This window comes from Poecilia reticulata, chromosome 12 (assembly GCF_904066995.2).
Source record: "Poecilia reticulata chromosome 12, P_reticulata-male-v2, whole genome shotgun sequence".
Classification (NCBI taxonomy): Eukaryota; Metazoa; Chordata; class Actinopteri; order Cyprinodontiformes; family Poeciliidae; genus Poecilia; species Poecilia reticulata.
The window spans coordinates 23,237,729-23,255,701 of record NC_088841.1 but is presented as its reverse complement, the minus strand read 5'-3'; the positions used below and the strand labels follow the sequence as shown (position 1 = coordinate 23,255,701).

The 17,973-nt window shown below is 41.3% G+C and overlaps 1 protein-coding gene across 4 annotated transcripts in view; it reads left to right on the top strand.

Moving 5' to 3' along the window:
• The window catches only part of whrna (whirlin a), a 143,409-nt gene that overhangs the window by 100,240 nt on the left and 25,196 nt on the right, over positions 1-17,973 (top strand). For 3 of the 4 annotated variants that reach the window (XM_008424630.2, XM_008424631.2, XM_008424634.2), the window contains exons 4-5: positions 7,473-7,747; positions 10,911-10,947. In XM_008424630.2, coding sequence (XP_008422852.2) covers positions 7,473-7,747; positions 10,911-10,947 — 312 coding nt within the window. The remainder of the gene's footprint in view (positions 1-7,472; positions 7,748-10,910; positions 10,948-17,973) is intronic. The other variant, XM_008424633.2, reaches the window with a different exon arrangement.

Sequence of the window (17,973 nt, the reverse complement as noted above, 5' to 3'; positions counted from 1 at the left end):
TGTAGAACATGTAAAGTTTGCCAAATAGTGGGTAAACCTAATCAGAAGGTGCCACCTGTTCCCCTTAAGCCCATTCCTGCAGTTGGTGAGCCTTTTGAGCGTGTCCTGGTGGACTGTGTGGGTCCCCTGCCCAGAACAAAGGCTGGTAACCAGTTTCTCTTGACTGTCATGTGTGCTGCCACTCGTTTCCCTGAAGCCATTCCACTAAGAAAAATCACAGCGCCTACCATAACAAAAGCCCTTTTGAAGTTTTTTGCAACTTTTGGTCTGCCTAAAATTATACAAACTGACCAAGGCAGCAACTTTCTGTCCAAAATTTTCCAGCAGACACTACAGTCTTTTGGCATTAAACACATTCCCTCTAGTCCTTACCATCCCCAGTTACAAGGCGCTCTAGAAAGATGGCATCAGACTATCAAGGCCATGATGCGCAAATATTGTCATGAAACGGACAAAAGCTGGGATGAAGGACTCCCTTTTCTGCTGTTTGCAGCCAGAGAGGCTAAACAGGAGTCTATAGGTTTTAGCCCTGCCGAGCTGGTTTTTGGGCATAGTGTCAGAGGACCACTGAAGGTTCTGAAAGAACAACTCCTGTCTGCTGAGACGCAGCCGCAATCCAACGTTCTTGAGTTTGTCACACAGTGTCGGGAACGTCTATATCATGCTTGTTCGATAGCAAGAGAGTCTTTGTCGGTTGCCCAAGGGAAAATGAAACATCTATATGACAAAAAGACTGCACAGCGATCGTTTGAACCAGGTGACAAAGTGCTCATGTTGGTGCCCACAACTGGGCCGTCTCTTTCAGCCCAGTTTGCTGGCCCATATGTGGTAAACAGCAAAGTCAGTGACACAGACTACATTGTTCATACTCCTGATAGGAGGCGCCAAACGCGTCTGTGTCATATAAATATGTTGAAGTTGTTTCATTCCAGAGAAAATGATTGCAAGGACACGTGTGATGAGAACTCTACAAAACCTGCATCAATTACTCTTGTGCTTGGAGATGTCCACCATGACGGTTTGAAAAAGTGTGAAGGCCACTGTGGTAGGTTTTCAAACTCTATCATTCTTGAGTCCTTGGATGCATATCTGTCCTATCTTCCCAGGGGTGAGAAGGAGGAGGTGAAAGGACTGATCCAGCTGTACCCTGCGCTTTTTGGAGATGTGCCCTCTATGACCTCAGTACTGGAGCATGACATTGACGTGGGTGATGCATCCCCCATTAAGCAGCATGCGTACCGCTGTCCCCCAGTCAAGAGGGAAATGATGAAAAAGGAGGTTCAGTATTTACTGGAAAATGGTTTGGCTAAGCAAAGTCATAGCTCCTGGAGTTCTCCATGTCTTCTGACACCAAAGTCAGATGGTTCTCAACGCTTCTGTACAGACTTTCGAAGAGTAAATGCCGTTACAGTCCCTGATTCGCATCCATTGCCTCGTATGGAAGACTGCATAGACAGTATTGGTGCAGCCACCTATATAACCAAATTAGATCTGCTCAAGGGGTACTGGCAAGTTCCCCTGACTGCCAGAGCTTCTGACATTTCAGCTTTTGTCACACCAGACTACTTCCTACAATATACAGTGATGGCATTTGGAATGCGAAATGCACCAGCTACTTTCCAGCGGCTGATGAACACTATTTTAGGAGACATTAAGAACTGTAATGTCTACCTGGATGACGTCGTAATCTATTCATCATCCTGGACTGATCATATTAACACCTTGAAAACTGTGTTTGCTCGTCTAGCTCAAGCCTCACTCACCTTGAACCTGGCAAAATGTGAGTTTGCCAAAGCAGTGGTGACCTACCTTGGAAAGGAAGTAGGCCATGGCCAGGTACGTCCAGTAAGTGCAAAGGTGGAGGCTATCCTAAGCTACCCTGCGCCCACGACCAGACGTGAGCTCCGGCGGTTCTTGGGTTTAGTTGGCTATTATAGGTGTTTCTGCAGGAACTTCTCAATGGTGGTGACTCCTCTGACAAATCTGTGTAGTCCAAAGGAACCATTTGTGTGGACTACTGAATGTCAACATGCATTTGACTGTGCAAAGTCCTTTTTATGCAGTGCTCCTGTATTAGCAGCTCCAGATTTCAACAAGCCCTTCAAATTGGAAGTGGATGCCAGCGCCACTGGGGCTGGAGCGGTGTTGCTCCAAGATGGACCAGATGAAATCAGTCATCCAGTTTCCTACTACTCAGCTAAGTTCAAATCTCATCAATTGAACTATTCCACAATCGAGAAAGAAACATTGGCCATGCTACTAGCTTTGCAGCATTTTGAAGTTTATGTGTGTTCAACCAGTCCTGTTATAGTCTATACGGACCACAACCCCCTAGTCTTCCTGAATCGCATGTATAACCACAACCAGCGGTTAATGCGATGGGCTTTGTTGGCCCAAGAATATAACCTGGACATCAGGCATAAGAAAGGGTCTGAAAACATAATTGCTGATGTACTTTCCAGGATGTAAGGCTGCTTATCTCAATGCATTACAGATGTAACTTAAAGAGATGTCTTCATTTCATGAAGGATTTTATGGGGGAGGGTGTTACGGTCACTGACCTCTAGGGGCTCTCTTTTTTTGAGAGAGCTCTGTGTTTTTTGTTTCAGCTCTGCCTGATTGCTGCAGGTGAAGTGTGTTGGGGCTCGTCAGCCGCTATATATAAGCAGCAAGCTGGGGATGCCAGATCTCTATCTCTCTCCTTTTGTTTGACCTGGGCCATGAGCTGTGACTCTGCTTGAGAGCTTTGTGTGTGTGGACCGACTTAAGTTTGCTGTGAGCAACTCTGTAACTTATCCAAGAAGGTGGAAGCTGGTAGGGGTTCTCTGCCATTTTTGTTGTAACCTGTTTTCTCCTGTTTTTGGTTAGTAAGGGAGTTTAGGTTTTTTGTATTTTCTTTTAGTTCTCTTTAGAAAGTGGTTGTTTTATTTTATAGTTGTAAGGGGGTGTTTTGTTTATTATTTTGGCCTTGGAGACCCTGAAGCTTAAAGCTCCCCTGTGTTTTTTTTTTTTCTCTCCTGTACTTGTTTTAGCAGACTTGTATAATAAATTATATTTTTGTTACTCATCAACTGTTCGGATTACTTTTTGTTTTATGTTAAAGCCCAGTGCCACAATTTACTTTAGGAATTCTAGGGTGGGGTTGTAACAATGGAAAACAAGACTTATTTTAAAAAGGGTAAAAGTTTTACTTTTACCGTTTTCTCCAGCTAGTTCAATGGAAACTAGTTTAGCAATAAGCTAACCTATGTATATTCCTACTTTAGTATTCATGGATTTTTCTTTGGGATGTAATTCCAAATTATTTGCAGAAAATTTGCCTCCTTGCTGAATTTTTTCAGCAAACACATTTGGGCAATAAGGCACCTTGGGAAGCTGAAATATTTAGCCGCAATGCTACTGGCGTGTTTAGTAGATGTTAGCTTCTGTGGTAGCACCAAGACAGGCTCCACTGTTCATATTAATGACAGTGATTAAAAATTTAAATAGGAAGTTTTAAGCGTTTTTAGAAATGGTTTCAAATATTCGAGGGTTTTAGCGACTTCAGTTGGTTCTGGTCCACTGGACATTTTATTTAGTCATAGCTTTTTAATATTGGTGGCATAAATTAGTCCATGTTGACTTTATTTATCATAAAATTCAACAAGTAGAGGCAGGAAGCCATGGAGACTCTGTTTTCACAAACTCTTCTATAGATTCCCTAATTATCCAAGCTGAAAAAACCATTAAATTTGTTGGACCCTTTCAAGCCTGCTGATTTGCTAATTGAAAAAGTAAACGTCTTTTGACTCTGCAACATAAATTAAATTGAATCCCTAATCTTTAAAACTCGGCATCAGTTAGCTCCATGTTAATCCATTTCTGCTTTATTTGTAGCTGTTGAGGCGCGTTGTGGTGGTAAAATCCTGCTGCTGTGAACGTCAGGATAGCGGCGTGTAAAGCCACTAATCCTCCTCCGTATGACAGGAAGATTTCCTCCTTATTGTTTCTCTACATGTAAAACCTCTGAGCTAAAGCCGGTTGCTGCTGTTTGGGGTTGTCCTCAGTTTGACCCCAGACCCCGAGGCTGGTAACCCGTCTCCATCAGCTCGCCTGTTAAAAGCCTTTCCCCCGCGGCCAGAGGTGCTGCTCGTAACGTTAACAAGGACTGTGTTCCCGCTAAGCCTCCTGGAAGCAGGAACCATATCTGGATGAGCCGGCGGGCTGCAGAGAGGGAAGTGGATTAATAATTGAATTATTTACACCTGTTCTTTCTGCTCGCTGTGGCATGTCGGCGTGTCCTGCTGCGGTTTATCAGGACGGTCGCTGAAATCTGTCGCAGCATCACAAGCTGAGTGTTTTTACTCACTTCATTCAGGTTTCTGGCCAGGCAGTCGCTGGCTTTCCATTAGAAATGTGGGCAAATCTTTGTATTCTGCTAATATCAGAAAGAAAAAGTATTTCTCAATAGTGGTGTTTGGAAATAAAATTAAAATCGCATGTAAATAAGTTTATACATACAATAAGTTGGTAAAAATCATGGCAGTGATTCAGGCGTTAAGCGACAAGCTCCGCCTACTTTGGAGCCGCTACGTTTGCGACGTTTTGGGGAAACTGGTTTTATAGAAGCGCTACAGATTTAACATGTTTGAATTATGCACAAATTGTTATGATCTGTCTGATGCTGAGAGCTGCAGATTGTCCAAAACCCCCAAAACAAACCATCATCCTCCTGCTACTTCCTGTCGTCTTTGTCATTTCCGGCAGTAGTAACTTCCTGTTGTTGATCACATGGTGCAAAAAGTGTTTCCACTGCAGTTTTATGAAACAAATCTGTCTCTGAAAAACTTCCTCACCTGGCAGAAAAACCTTTTATCGGTCAATGGAGATTTTTTTACAGCAGGATGTTGAGCATTTATTGTACCGTTTATCATTTATCATAAAAAATTTTGTACACCAGGAATTTCTATTTGTCATCATAAATTTTAGTTAATATAAAAAAATTTGACTGAAATATTATTTTAAATATTTTCTGCACTGTTTTCTTTAGGAATGCGCCGATCAAATACGAATATTTTTATTGGTTTTGATTGAAAATAATTATTTTTAGATCTTGGAGTTGAGCAGAAATTGTGACATCAGTAAAAATTAGATGTGTAAATATAAATAATGTGGGACACATTTACCCCATTTTAACGTTTTTGTTTCCATCTTTTATTATTATCAAGATATATGTATTTTTGTTTTACTTCTTAATTGTTCTGGTATTTTACTTGTTTGAGATAAAGGTTTAATTTTATCCGTTAATGTGAAAATCTGTTCTATTACGTACAAAATAATAATAAAGATTAAACTTTGCTCCAATATGGAAAAACTTAAAAAGCTGTCAGGCTTATGAATAATTTTAGATTTCATTTTAGTTTCTCTTCATTTTTAGTTTATCATACATGTGACAAACTGGGAGCCGATTCGTTCTGCAGCTTTGATATCAGAATAAATTGTGTAGTATTTTTTTAAAAGGCTGAAACTTTATTTGCGTATCCACTGCTTTTAAATGAAAACTTTAAATTCAAGCTTGACTTTGCAGTAAATTCATCAAATTAAAAACAACCATAACTGGTTTGATTTAGTTAAATGAAAGCAGCTGGACTAAAGCATCACTTTGTGTTTTAGTAAATATTAATAAGAACCAATGCTATTAAGGAAATATTAATCATTTTGGTTCTTGGTATGTTGCATTTATTCAGCCTGGCTGTGAGTTAAAGAGTATTTACAACCATTTCAGCTCTTTTCCCTCCTTCAGCTTCTCTTCTCCCAAGATGTGAATTTGTATCATGAGCTCGTTCCACCGCTGAATATTTTAGTGACAAAAGTAATTACCTTCTTCCTCCACCCATGCATGGCGGCGTGCTGAGATCAGGCAGAGCAGCAGCAGAGAAACGCTTCAGTTTGCAGGTTTTTATTTTCTGGGAACCAAACGAGGTGAAATAAAGGAAATGTTTCTGGTTTCCCTGCAGACGAAACGCACAATGAAGCTGGGATGAGGAGGAACGTCTGTGTTTAGTTTCTGGTGCAAATATCTTGGTTGGAGTCAATAATTCATCAACTCTGATGGAAACGTTTTGGCTCCACTTGCAGATTTCCTAACTTATAGTGGGGAAAACGTCTCATTATAAATTAAATAATCAGCACTTTTACATCAATGTTAAAACTTTATTTACTGAAAATGAGCTCATGTTGTGAGTTACTTTTATCTTATTTCAAGTTTACTAACATATTAGCAGTGAAAATACTGCAGTGTGTTTCTACTTTAATACATATTAAGAAATTATTGACTTAAACCATCAAGTTAATTTCTTATTTCAAGTTTACTTTGAAATAAGATATTTGCAGTAGAAGCTTCACAAAAATATTTGGTAAGATTTTGTGTTTTGTAATAAAGTCCCCAAAAACACACAAGTTGCACTGTAAAAACACAAAATCTTATGTATTTTTAGTCTAACTCCTAATGCAGGTATTTTAGTTCCCTTGAAATAAAACGAAACTAACTTAAAAGTAACGTTTCAGAAAGAAATATTAGCTTTTTCCAGGAAATAATTCAATATTAAATAAAAAGGACCAGTTCTGTGGCAACTCATTTCACTTTTAAGACATTTTTACAAGAAGTGAAAACATCTACCAATGAATTACCAATGATTTTTATCAATACTCAATAATCATTTACTAAAATCAAATTCCTATGTTTTGCTGAAACTAAGTTAGTTTTCTGAGATATTTGCACTAGAAACACAAAAATACTTGGTAAGATTTAGAGTTTTTGCAGTGTTAATAATCAATAATCTACTACTTCAGGTTTTGTGATTTTTGTTATTGATTTATTTTATTGTTTCTGAAATGTTTGGAAGGGAAGGGCTTCACGTTTTTCCACAACTGTGAAAGTTTAAATTTTTAACCACGGCAGGCAGGTTTGGATAAAATCTACCAGTAAAAGGTCAAAAAGGTCAAATGTTTGACGTTTCCTGTCTACTTTAAAATTCCTGTTGCCGTTTTCTGGGTTTTTTTCAGTTAGACTTGATCTGAAAAGCTTAAATATTATCAGCTGTTTGCGTGTTAAACACATTTACGTCGCATCAGATCTGCTTGGTGAATTTGTGACTGAAACTCAGGTCAGTTTTTACCGTCAGCAGAAACAGACCAGAGTCTCGTTGGCTGTTTCTACAGAAAAGGCTCATTACTGGCAGCTGAAGGTTCAGTTCAAGGTGGTTTTGCTGTGAACGTTGTTACTCTGCAGCCTGAGCTCTTTGATCCGACGCTAAATTACTTTTAAAGCTGCCCACGAACCAGCAGAGAACATTTTAATCCTAATTATTGCCGCCCGCTGACCAAAGGAGCCGAGCTGCAGCTGCGACAACGACCTCGCTCTGATTCATTAAACCTTTCACACACCTCCACCTCTCTCTGACCTCTCACCTCTGACCCCATGCATGTGACAGTGTCTGCCCGCTCCGCCTTGCTCAGCCCCTCCCACCACGCCTCTCTTCTCCGCTCCGCCCCCGCAGGTCGGCGACCAGATCCTGGAGGTCAACGGTCACAACTTCCTGAGCATCCCGCACGACGAGGCCGTCCGCGTGCTGAAGTCGTCGCGCCACCTCATGATGACGGTGAAGGACGTGGGACGGCTGCCGCACGCCCGGACGGTGGTGGGGGAGACCAAGTGGATCGCCAGCTCGCAGATCGCAGAGAGCTCCGCCAACAGCAGCGTGGCCAGGTCAGCTTCCGCCCGCCGGAATACGGGATGTGATCCGGTTTCATGACGCCTCCAAACTCTCCTCACATGGGCCTAAACTCTGAGGTCAAAATGACTCCCTGGTCAAAAACGTAGTAGAGAAGAAACTAACAAAAAAGATGAAAAACGTATCAAAATACTGACTGTTTAGGCCTGGTGTCTCCAAACTCTGGAGGTCAAATTGAGGTCAAATTGACTCCCTGGTCAACCAAGTAACAGAGAAGAAAGGAGCCAAAATACAGATTTTTTTAATACAGTATTAGAAATACATTAAAAATGCTAAATAATTCAGTGGTTAATAGGAGATTTTTACATGCAGATTTTGAACCATGTGAAGCCAAAAAGAGGAGTTTCGGGTAGAACATATTTACAGACAATTTTCTTTATCTTAAATGCAAAATGTATATTTCTTGTAGGGGTGTAGTGATACAAGAATTTTACAATACGATACAATATTCTGGTCACAATACAATATGTATCCCGATATTTGTTGAGCGATACAATTAGATACGATTCAGTGCATTTTTACGATTTTCTGAAAGATTTTAGAAAATAGGGTTGATTTTAGTGACATTTTGTGTTCCATAGACTTGAATTTAGTTAACTGAAAACTGATTAAAAGCACCAACTACACAATACCTGACTCTGATTGGACAGTCTAACAGTCTGCAGCTGGACAAACTGAATCAAAGATGCAGTGAGAGAATTAGTTTCTGTCATTTAATTCATGTGGATTTGACATAAAACTCAAAAATTTAAACAGTAATCCAGGAGCAGAGTGGGGAGATTATCAGCCTCTGTAGACTCTCGATATGCAAATGATTGCTCTTATGTTTTTTCTTTTGGACACTGTGGCTGCATTTTGGAGTAAAAATGCAGCCACAAATGCAGTCTTTTGGACTATGGGGAAAAAGGTTTTTCTACCTTGGCTCCCGGAGTTAGCCGTGGCTGTAAGCTGTTTACTACTAGCTGCTAAAGTCGTGGCTCCGCCTCACCCCGTAGTGATCGACTCCCTGCAGCTACGCAGCGCCGCTATTCCCCTGCTTGGATCTCTGAGTAGCTGCCTCTCAGACTGCCAGGATCTCATAGTTCTCTCAGTCTCTGATACTCTTTGTCTGTTGCTAATAAAAATGATCGATCAGCCATTGTTACCATGGAAATCCTCACTGCGCCGCGGATTCCGGCTGCGGGTTTTCCTGCTCAAAGCACAGCGCCGCTGCGGCCCGCTGCGGATGTTATCAACCCATGTTCATTCTTCAGGTAATCCTTTATATACAGAACAGAAACCGCTAAGCTAAAAACTAATTACGAAGTGAATGCTACCAGTCGAAATTTGCATTAATTTCGCGATCTCACTGCTTTTTCAGCTGCTCCGTTTGAGCCGCTTCTCCGTTCCGCTTCTCTTTCACGGTTACTTGCGCAACTTTACTTCGTTTCTCAGCAACAAAATACAGCCCATCGTTATTTATTGAAGATTTTACATGTCCAAAAACACAGGAATCTAATGTTAAGTTTCGTACATTTGGAAGCTCATTCCCTCTCACATAATCTGAAAAGCCGGGGAATGGCGGCGCTTTTGACATTTCTCTGACATTCGGAAAAATATGGTTTACTAATTTTAGCATAACTCCGGTTATACTTGGCCTATTAACACAATTTAAAAACTGGTGTGTAGTTTATAATGTGCACTTTAAGCTCAAGTTGAAAGTGAGACTGAGGGAGGCGGAGTCTTGCTGCTACGCCGTAACAAACAGAGCTTTAAGGCTATGGACCCCTATGGTTTAACGGATCGATACTCGCGGATGAAAAATCGATACTTTCCTAGGGCGGAAAATATCGATATATATCGCCGAATCGATTTATTTATACAGCCCTAATTTCTTGTACATTTTTGACCTAATTACTGCTCTGAATATGTTATTTTTTCTGAATATTCAAGTTAAAGATTAATCGATTACTACAGATTATCTGACAATTATTTCAGTAATCGATTAATCGCAAATAATCCGATTAATCGTTTCAGCCTTACTGTAAAAGATTAAAAATGTGGATCAATTTCTTTGTTTTACACTTTTAAAGTGATAGTGATTTAGTTTAGAGTATAAAACTGATTTATGTTGAATTTTTGTCAAAAATAATACATGCATAGGAAAGAAGATGTTATATAATGACCATTTTTTTAGTATTTTGTAATTTATTCTCACATTCTGCAAGGATATTCAGGAAAATTAGAAAATGTAAATCTTTAAACCAAGTGTTTTAATACATCACCAGGGGGAGTAAGGTGAGTTTTGGCTTATGATGCTTCCTCGTAGCATTTATTTTACTTTAGACATCTGTGTATTTTACTCCAACCAGACGTCTGAAAACTGTTTCTCTTTTCTTACGTTTCCCCTTTAACCGTTTCAGAGAGAGGGAGAGAAAAGGAGAACGTAATGGAGCTTTGTGGTTTACTTTTGCGTGTCTTCGCTCCGAATGTATTGAGAAAAAGGCCTTGGAGACATTTTTAGGTTTCCTGTTGCTGTGGCTCTCTGAACAACAGTTTCTGCCACATTTCAGAGACAGAAGCTGAGATGAGGACTCAGGATGAGAGGCTGTGCATTCATGAGGCTGTGATGGATGAGAAACGTGCTACAAAAGATGAAAAGCTGCCAGTCAAGACGTTTCAAATGTTCTTTTCATCTGTAAAATATGTGCATAGAAAGCTGAGCTCAGCTTGTTTTCATTTTTTATCAAAGTGAATGTTGTTTTTTTTACATTTGTAAAGAATGTGTTAAGTTTTAGTAAGTTTGATCTACATAAGGTCCTTATTAATACATTTTTGTAAACATGGATGAATTTAAATGAAATGACAGCACAAAAAATAAAAATGAAACTGGTTTTAAATATGACACCTGCAAAAAAGAATCTGAATACATTTCCAAAATAAGATTTCACACATTTTTATTTTGCTAATATTACTGAAGAATATTTTTGTGTGCATTTATTTTTTGTTTAATTAGTGGAAAAAGAAAGATTAGTTATATTTTGATGATCTCAGTATAATCTTTTTTAAAAGATAAAAGTGATCTTTTGAAAATATGTAAACTCTGTCATGTTTTCTCCTGTAATCATCAGTTTCTGCTGTTTGTTTGTTTCTCTTTAGCTTCTCTGTGGACCAAGGAGCCTCTGCAGCAGGAAAGGTGAGATTTTGATCTGCCTGTGATCTGAACAAACATTTTAAACGATGTTTAGGACCAGCGATGCTGTTTGCTGGTGATTTTATCTTAAACCACACAGTTTCTCCTCTGCTACTGCAATGTTTGCATAAAGTTACACAAATAAGCAGCAGAAAAACAAACATATTTGATCCATATTTTTACAATTGATTTGTTATTTTCCATGTTTTGAAATCAGAGTTCGTCAGTTGGGTATTTTTCCTTTTTGGTGGTAATTTTCTGCTGTAGCTGCACAAAGTGGTTTTTACCACAAAATGGGTGCCATTATTTCCTTAAACTAAACTTTGTTTGCTCTTAGCAGTGATGCTAATACTGTTCAGAAGCTAATGCTTCTTTTCTAGTTAGCTGTAGCTTAAGCTAAATTATTTCCCTCTGTTTACAAAGTAAACCAATTAGAATTTAAATGCTGCTTTGGTGCTGGGAACCAAAACATTCTCCTGATCCACATAGCTAACATGCTATTGTTGCTATTGCTAGCTGCTGTTGCTAACATCGGCTAACCAAGGTAATGAGCCATTAGCATTTTAGCTGTTGGTTACATAAGCAACTATTAGCATAGTAGAAAGGCTTAATTTGTGTAAGCTAACATGCTATTGTTAGCAAGGAAGCTAAGGCTATCATATAAGCAAACTTTACTATAAAATCAGCTCTTAGTAAAACACTGTTACTGTTAACTAGCATGCTAACTTTACCATGTTTGCATCAACCAAAAGAACTTTTGTTTTTTCAGTCACTAAAGTAATTAAAATCTTTCCTCACAGGATGAATCTGGTTCTGTTTGACTCCAACTAAACCACTAAACAACTAACTGGTTATTTTCAGAACCAGTAATTATTTGTTTACATTTACGGTTGGTATTTTTTTCAAACAATAAGAAAGGAATTGATAATAAATAAAATGCATAGAATATATGTAACTAATCACAAGTTAATGTTGGGGCTATTCTTGATTAAAACTCAATTAATTAAGAAATTGTTTGAAACTAAAATATTCTGTAGTTTCTGCCACTGTTGATATATTATTGATTTTATATAATTTATATGTATGACTTTCATCATGGCCTGCCGTCAATATTTACTTTAGCACATTTTACTTTAGACACCTTACTTTGTTAATTGTTAGCTGAGAATGCTAAAAATAGGTCAAACTAAAATTAAAGCCAAATAATTGGCATCAAGCCAATTCATGTCAGTTTTTTCCCAAACAACTACAGTAGTTTAAATGCCTTATATAACAAAATTACTGCGAATTGTTGCAATTTAAAAGCAAAACATGTAAGAAATGACAAGAATCCCAGTGATGAACCTTGTGGAACCCCACAATACATTTATTATAGATTTGTGACTCAAATAAAAGTAAAACTGCAACAACTGCAAAACATTTAACCAACAAATCGACATCATTTATTTTAACATATTGAAATTTAACTCAAATTAACTTTGTAACTATATGATTTCAGTTTCTTTTGATGTTTAAGGTGAAAAACTTTTTAAAGATGTAGAAATTCACCTATCTTTCTGAATGTAGTTATTTTTGTAACATTCACTCAGACGCTCCTAATGTACATTTAAATGTTGCTAATTCATCCAAACACAAGCCTTTTATCGAGTTCATTCTTCTGACTTTAGATATGTGAACAAAAACTAAACCCTGCAATAATTTCGCATTAATGTAGAGACATTAAATGATCGCATGGATGAGCAGCAGCTCAAGGTCAGAGTGGAGCTAATGGGGCCGTTGGGGATTTAACATCAAAAACCGCAGTAATTTAATCCACATTTCACCTTTTGCTCTAAATGTAATGTTTCAGGGATCACTGTTGCGTGGCAAACTTTTAAAAATCTAAGCAAATGTTCCCCGAAGCCGTCGCTGATTATCTCAGCAGAGCCGCCGCTTCCCCTCCGCTTTGACTTTGGCTGCGACTTTGGGGGGAAAATGTCGAAATGGCAGGAAAGTTGGAAGCGACAGCAGCTGACGGCAGCGAAGAGGGAGGAGAGAGGAGGGCTCACGTTTTATTACGGAGACAGTTTGGGTCCAACAGAACCGGGACGCCGCAGTATAAAGGAGGTCAAAGCTTCAAATTTAAATTAACTTATTGGATTTGTTTAGATTTGCTGGCAGAAGTGGTGGCCAAACTTTATGTTAAACGCATTTGGAGAAACAAAAAAGACATTTTAAACAAACTTTTTGTGCTTTTTTAAAATTTAATCTGCTCAAAAATAAACTAATTATTAAAATAAACAAAATAGTTGATTTTAAATAATTGTAGATACAGAACATAAGATTTGCTTTTGGGAAAAAGTAGCCTGGTGATTCTAGTTACTCCAAAATAAATGAGATGAAAGCAAAAACTTCATATTTTCTTTAGATTATTTTAAAAATGCTACATTTTTTGTGGCCCCACATATTTCCATATATATACTTTATTTTTTTATTCAGCTTCTATTTAAATTACTTTTAATTTAAAAGAATGTCTTCTTTCTTATAAAATCATTTTTTTAAAATTAAGTTGGCCTTAAATGCGTAAATCACAGGACTATTTAATCTCATTGTTTATATCCATTTTATTTTCTTGAGGAACTTTTGAGGCTACCGCTAACTCGCTGCTAGCATACCATTGCTAACTAGCTAACTTTGCTGTGTCTCTATTGGATAAATGCTAATTTATTGCCAGTTTGATGGATAAAGTTCATATATTTTTGTGGAGATTTAAGTCCTGAATTTCTTTCTTAATGGTCTTAAAAAGTCTTAAATGTAAGAAGCTGAAACCTGCAGAAACCCGGTCATTAAAAAGTTTATGCTTACTTTGCATTTGAAATCGCCGATTAGCATCCTTCTGGTTCCTAGACCAATCAAAACCCTCCAAAGAAGAACGCATCACGGCTGCCAACCAATCAGTGACAAAATGCAGATTGTCAACAAACCCACAAAAATGTAAATATTTGTAGGATTAAAGGAGAAGCATGTTGATCAAAATGTCTGATTTGCTGGTTAATATTAAAATACGGCGGTAATTTCTGATTTTAAAGTGTTTTTCACAAACTGCTCTGGTTATTGTGTTTTTTTTTTATCCACTTTGGATCTGGCTGTGACTTCCTGTTTCACCTGGCTCCATTTTTAGTTTGAAATTCTTGGCAGCATCTCAGTACGTGGGAATAGTTAACACTGCAACAAGTTTGTGTTATAAAATGTTAATGGTTTGGCAAAGAGAAGACAAATTCTATGAATTTTTTATATTTGAGTGAGTAGAAAGCCTGCTTTTAAACTTTGTGGGCATGTTTCGGGAAGAGCTATTCATCTTCTCGGATGACAAGTCCCTCCTACACAAACCCAGATCCATAAACGCTTTTCCTTGATTGGTGTGGGAAAACGAAACTGGATCGCCACCAAGCCCTGAAAGACGGAGCAGAACACCAACGCTGACTGCAGCTATTCACCGCTTCCAGCTCTGTTTCTGTCATGATCCGTGTTTCTATGTGTTTATTTTCTAGTTTCTGTGTGATCCTGTTCCCTGTTAGTCCTGTCTCTGCGTCTTTCCCCGTTGATTGTCTCCCAGGTGTGTCTCGTTCCCGTGATTACCCCGTGTGTATTTAGTCTCCCCTGTTGTCTGTGTTCTTCGTCGGGTCCTTGTCAATTGATGTCACCTGTCTCCGTGCTGCCAGTTTTCCTCGTGCTGTTTCCCCGCTGTTCCTTGTTGTAGTTCATTGTCATTAAATTCATCGTTTTTCATCATAACCTGGGTCTCAGCGTCATCTCCTCACCGCAACCTACCACCCCTCCTGACAGAAGGACCCGACCAGTAACGGTGAGGAACGCTACCATCACATCATGGACCCAGCAGACCGTCGTTCCCTGTTGAGGGAGATCAGGAGATACGACGTGGAGTTAGCGAAACCGTATTCACCGTTCAGCCGCCTCAACGCCGCCACACGTATGGCGATCCAGCTGGACAGGTGGACCTCGCTCCTTCCTCGGTTGGGCTTGGAGGATTTTTTCAAGGAGGTAGAATTGGAGCTGCAGACAGCAAAGGCGGTGCTGGCTGCAAGATCCAAGCCAGCCCACCCAGCTCCTCCAACTGCCACAGCCTGCACGTCTCCAACCGCCGCAGCCTGGCCTCCGGTGTTTCCCGCGCCCGCTGCCGGCGTGCAGCTCCCCGAGTCTCCTGCGCCCGCTGCCGGCGTGCAGCTCCCCGAGTCTCCTGCGCCCGCTGCCGGCGTGCAGCTCCCCGTCCCTCCAGAGTCCCCTAGTGTCCCTCCAGAGTCCCCTAGTGTCCCTCCAGAGTCCCCTAGTGTCCCTCCAGAGTCCCCTAGTGTCCCTCCAGAGTCCCCTAGTGTCCCTCCAGAGTCCCCTAGTGTCCCTCCAGAGTCCCCTAGTGTCCCTCCAGAGTCCCCTAGTGTCCCTCCAGAGTCCCCTAGTGTCCCTCCAGAGTCCCCTAGTGTCCCTCCAGAGTCCCCTAGTGTCCCTCCAGAGTCCCCTAGTGTCGCTCCAGAGTCCCCTAGTGTCCCTCCAGAGTCCCCTAGTGTCCCTCCAGAGTCCCCAGCTCCCGCAGCAGCCGGCGCTCCGCCCGAGCTCCCAGCTCCCGCAGCAGCCGGCGCGCAGCTCCCCGGTGCACCTCCCGAGACTCCAGCCGGCCTTCCTGCCGGTTCCACGGCCTCGGCTCCGCCCGAGCCCCAGTCTCCAGCGCCTGCAGCAGCCGGCGCTCCGCCCGAGCTCCCAGCGCCTGCAGCAGCCGGCGCTCCGCCAGAGCTCCCCGAGTCCGCTGCCGGTGCGCAGCTCCCCGGCGCTCCGCCCGAGACTCCGCCCGGCCGTCCTGCCGGTTCCCCGGCCTCTGCTCCGCCCGGCCGTCCTGCCGGTTCCCCGGCCTCTGCTCCGCCCGGCCGTCCTGCCGGTTCCCCGGCCTCTGCTCCGCCCGGCCGTCCTGCCGGTTCCACGGCCTCTGCTCCGCCCGAGCCCACGGCCTCTGCTCCGCCCGAGCCCACGGCCTCTGCTCCGCCCGAGCCCACGGCCTCTGCTCCGCCCGAGCCCACGGCCTCTGCTCCGCCCGAGCCCACGGCCTATGCTCCGCCCGAGCCCCAGTCTCCAGCGCCTGCAGCAGCCGGCGCTCCGACCGGCCCACCGCGGCTCAAGCTCCGCCTCCAGCGTCGCCGCCCACCGCGGCTCAAGCTCCGCCTCCTGCGTCGCGGCCCACCGCGGCTCAAGCTCCGCCTCCTTCGTCGCCGCCCACCGCGGCTCAAGCTCCGCCTCCTGCGTCGCCGCCCACCGCGGCTCAAGCTCCGCCTCCTGCGTCGCCGCCCACCGCGGCTCAAGCTCCGCCTCCTGCGTCGCCGCCCACCGCGGCTCAAGCTCCGCCTCCTGCGTCGCCGCCCACCGCGGCTCAAGCTCCGCCTCCTGCGTCGCCGCCCGCCGGACCTCCCACGAGAGGTCTACCTCCTGTGCCGTGGACGGCCCCCGGAAGGGTTTTTTGTGTTTGGATTCCTGTTTGGACCTGGGTTTTGTTTTCTGGACTCTGGCCCTCCTACCGTCGCCCCTCCGCCCACCCTGTTGGGATCTGGTTTTGTTTTCTGGACTCTGGCCCTCCTGCCGTCGCCCCTCCGCCCACCCTGTTGGGTTGTTTTTTGTTTTTTTTCGTTGGACTTTTTCTGTTGGGCGCCTGGTAGTCGCCCCTTGAGGAGGGGGTACTGTCATGATCCGTGTTTCTATGTGTTTATTTTCTAGTTTCTGTGTGATCCTGTTCCCTGTTAGTCCTGTCTCTGCGTCTTTCCCCGTTGATTGTCTCCCAGGTGTGTCTCGTTCCCGTGATTACCCCGTGTGTATTTAGTCTCCCCTGTTGTCTGTGTTCTTCGTCGGGTCCTTGTCAATTGATGTCACCTGTCTCCGTGCTGCCAGTTTTCCTCGTGCTGTTTCCCCGCTGTTCCTTGTTGTAGTTCATTGTCATTAAATTCATCGTTTTTCATCATAACCTGGGTCTCAGCGTCATCTCCTCACCGCAACCTACCACCCCTCCTGACAGTTTCCATGCTGGGAAAAGTTTCTGCTTCTTTTTAATAAAATATTCAGTTAATCTGAACTATGTTGATGCATCTTCCACTACATTATATCTTAAAATATATGACAGACTATTTCTTAAACCCAAATATTGGGAGCATTTTAAAAATGTGTAATTACATTCGTGATTAATCAATTATTTAAATAGTGTCAACTAATTCAGTTATTACTTGTTAGCTGTAGAATACAGACTTTTAAAAGAGGGAATTTGCTCAAAGATCAACACAGTCAGAGCTGAAATTCAGCCGGAACTGAATACGAATATCAACATTTTGCCTTTAAGATTAAAAAAGTCTACACTAAACTAATGCTGTTTTCAATTTTAGGTCATAAAATTTATATTTTCTTATTTTAAAAATGGATTGATTAATTAGTTTATTTGAATTTCTAATACTGCATGATATTTATTTATTGGTGAAATAAAAATCAGTAGAATGGGCCAATTTTCTCATCTGATTAATCGATTAATCAAATACTAAAATAATTGTTAGCTGCAGCACTAAAATATGACATCATATCACATAAATATATATACTATAATACATTATATAATATATTGCTATGTACATTTTACAGTATATGAATACACATGAAATATATTGTCACATTTTGTTCCTTTAGCGTTTTGTTGCTAACTTAGTTAGCTTAAATGGGCTGGAAGAAGATTGTGACAACATGAAGTAATCTTGTTATGTTGTTAAAATAAATCTTTTATATAATATTATAAGTTATTTATAACTTATAAATAACTTAAGTTATTTATAATATTATATAAAATAATTGATTTAATTGGTAAAATGAAAAATCTGCAGAATGTCCCAATTTTCTCATCCGATTAATCATTAGTACAATCGATTAATCGATTACTAAAATAGTCATTAGTTCCAGCCCCAAAATATATTATATATTACTTAAATGTATAGTATTTTATAATGTATACATGTA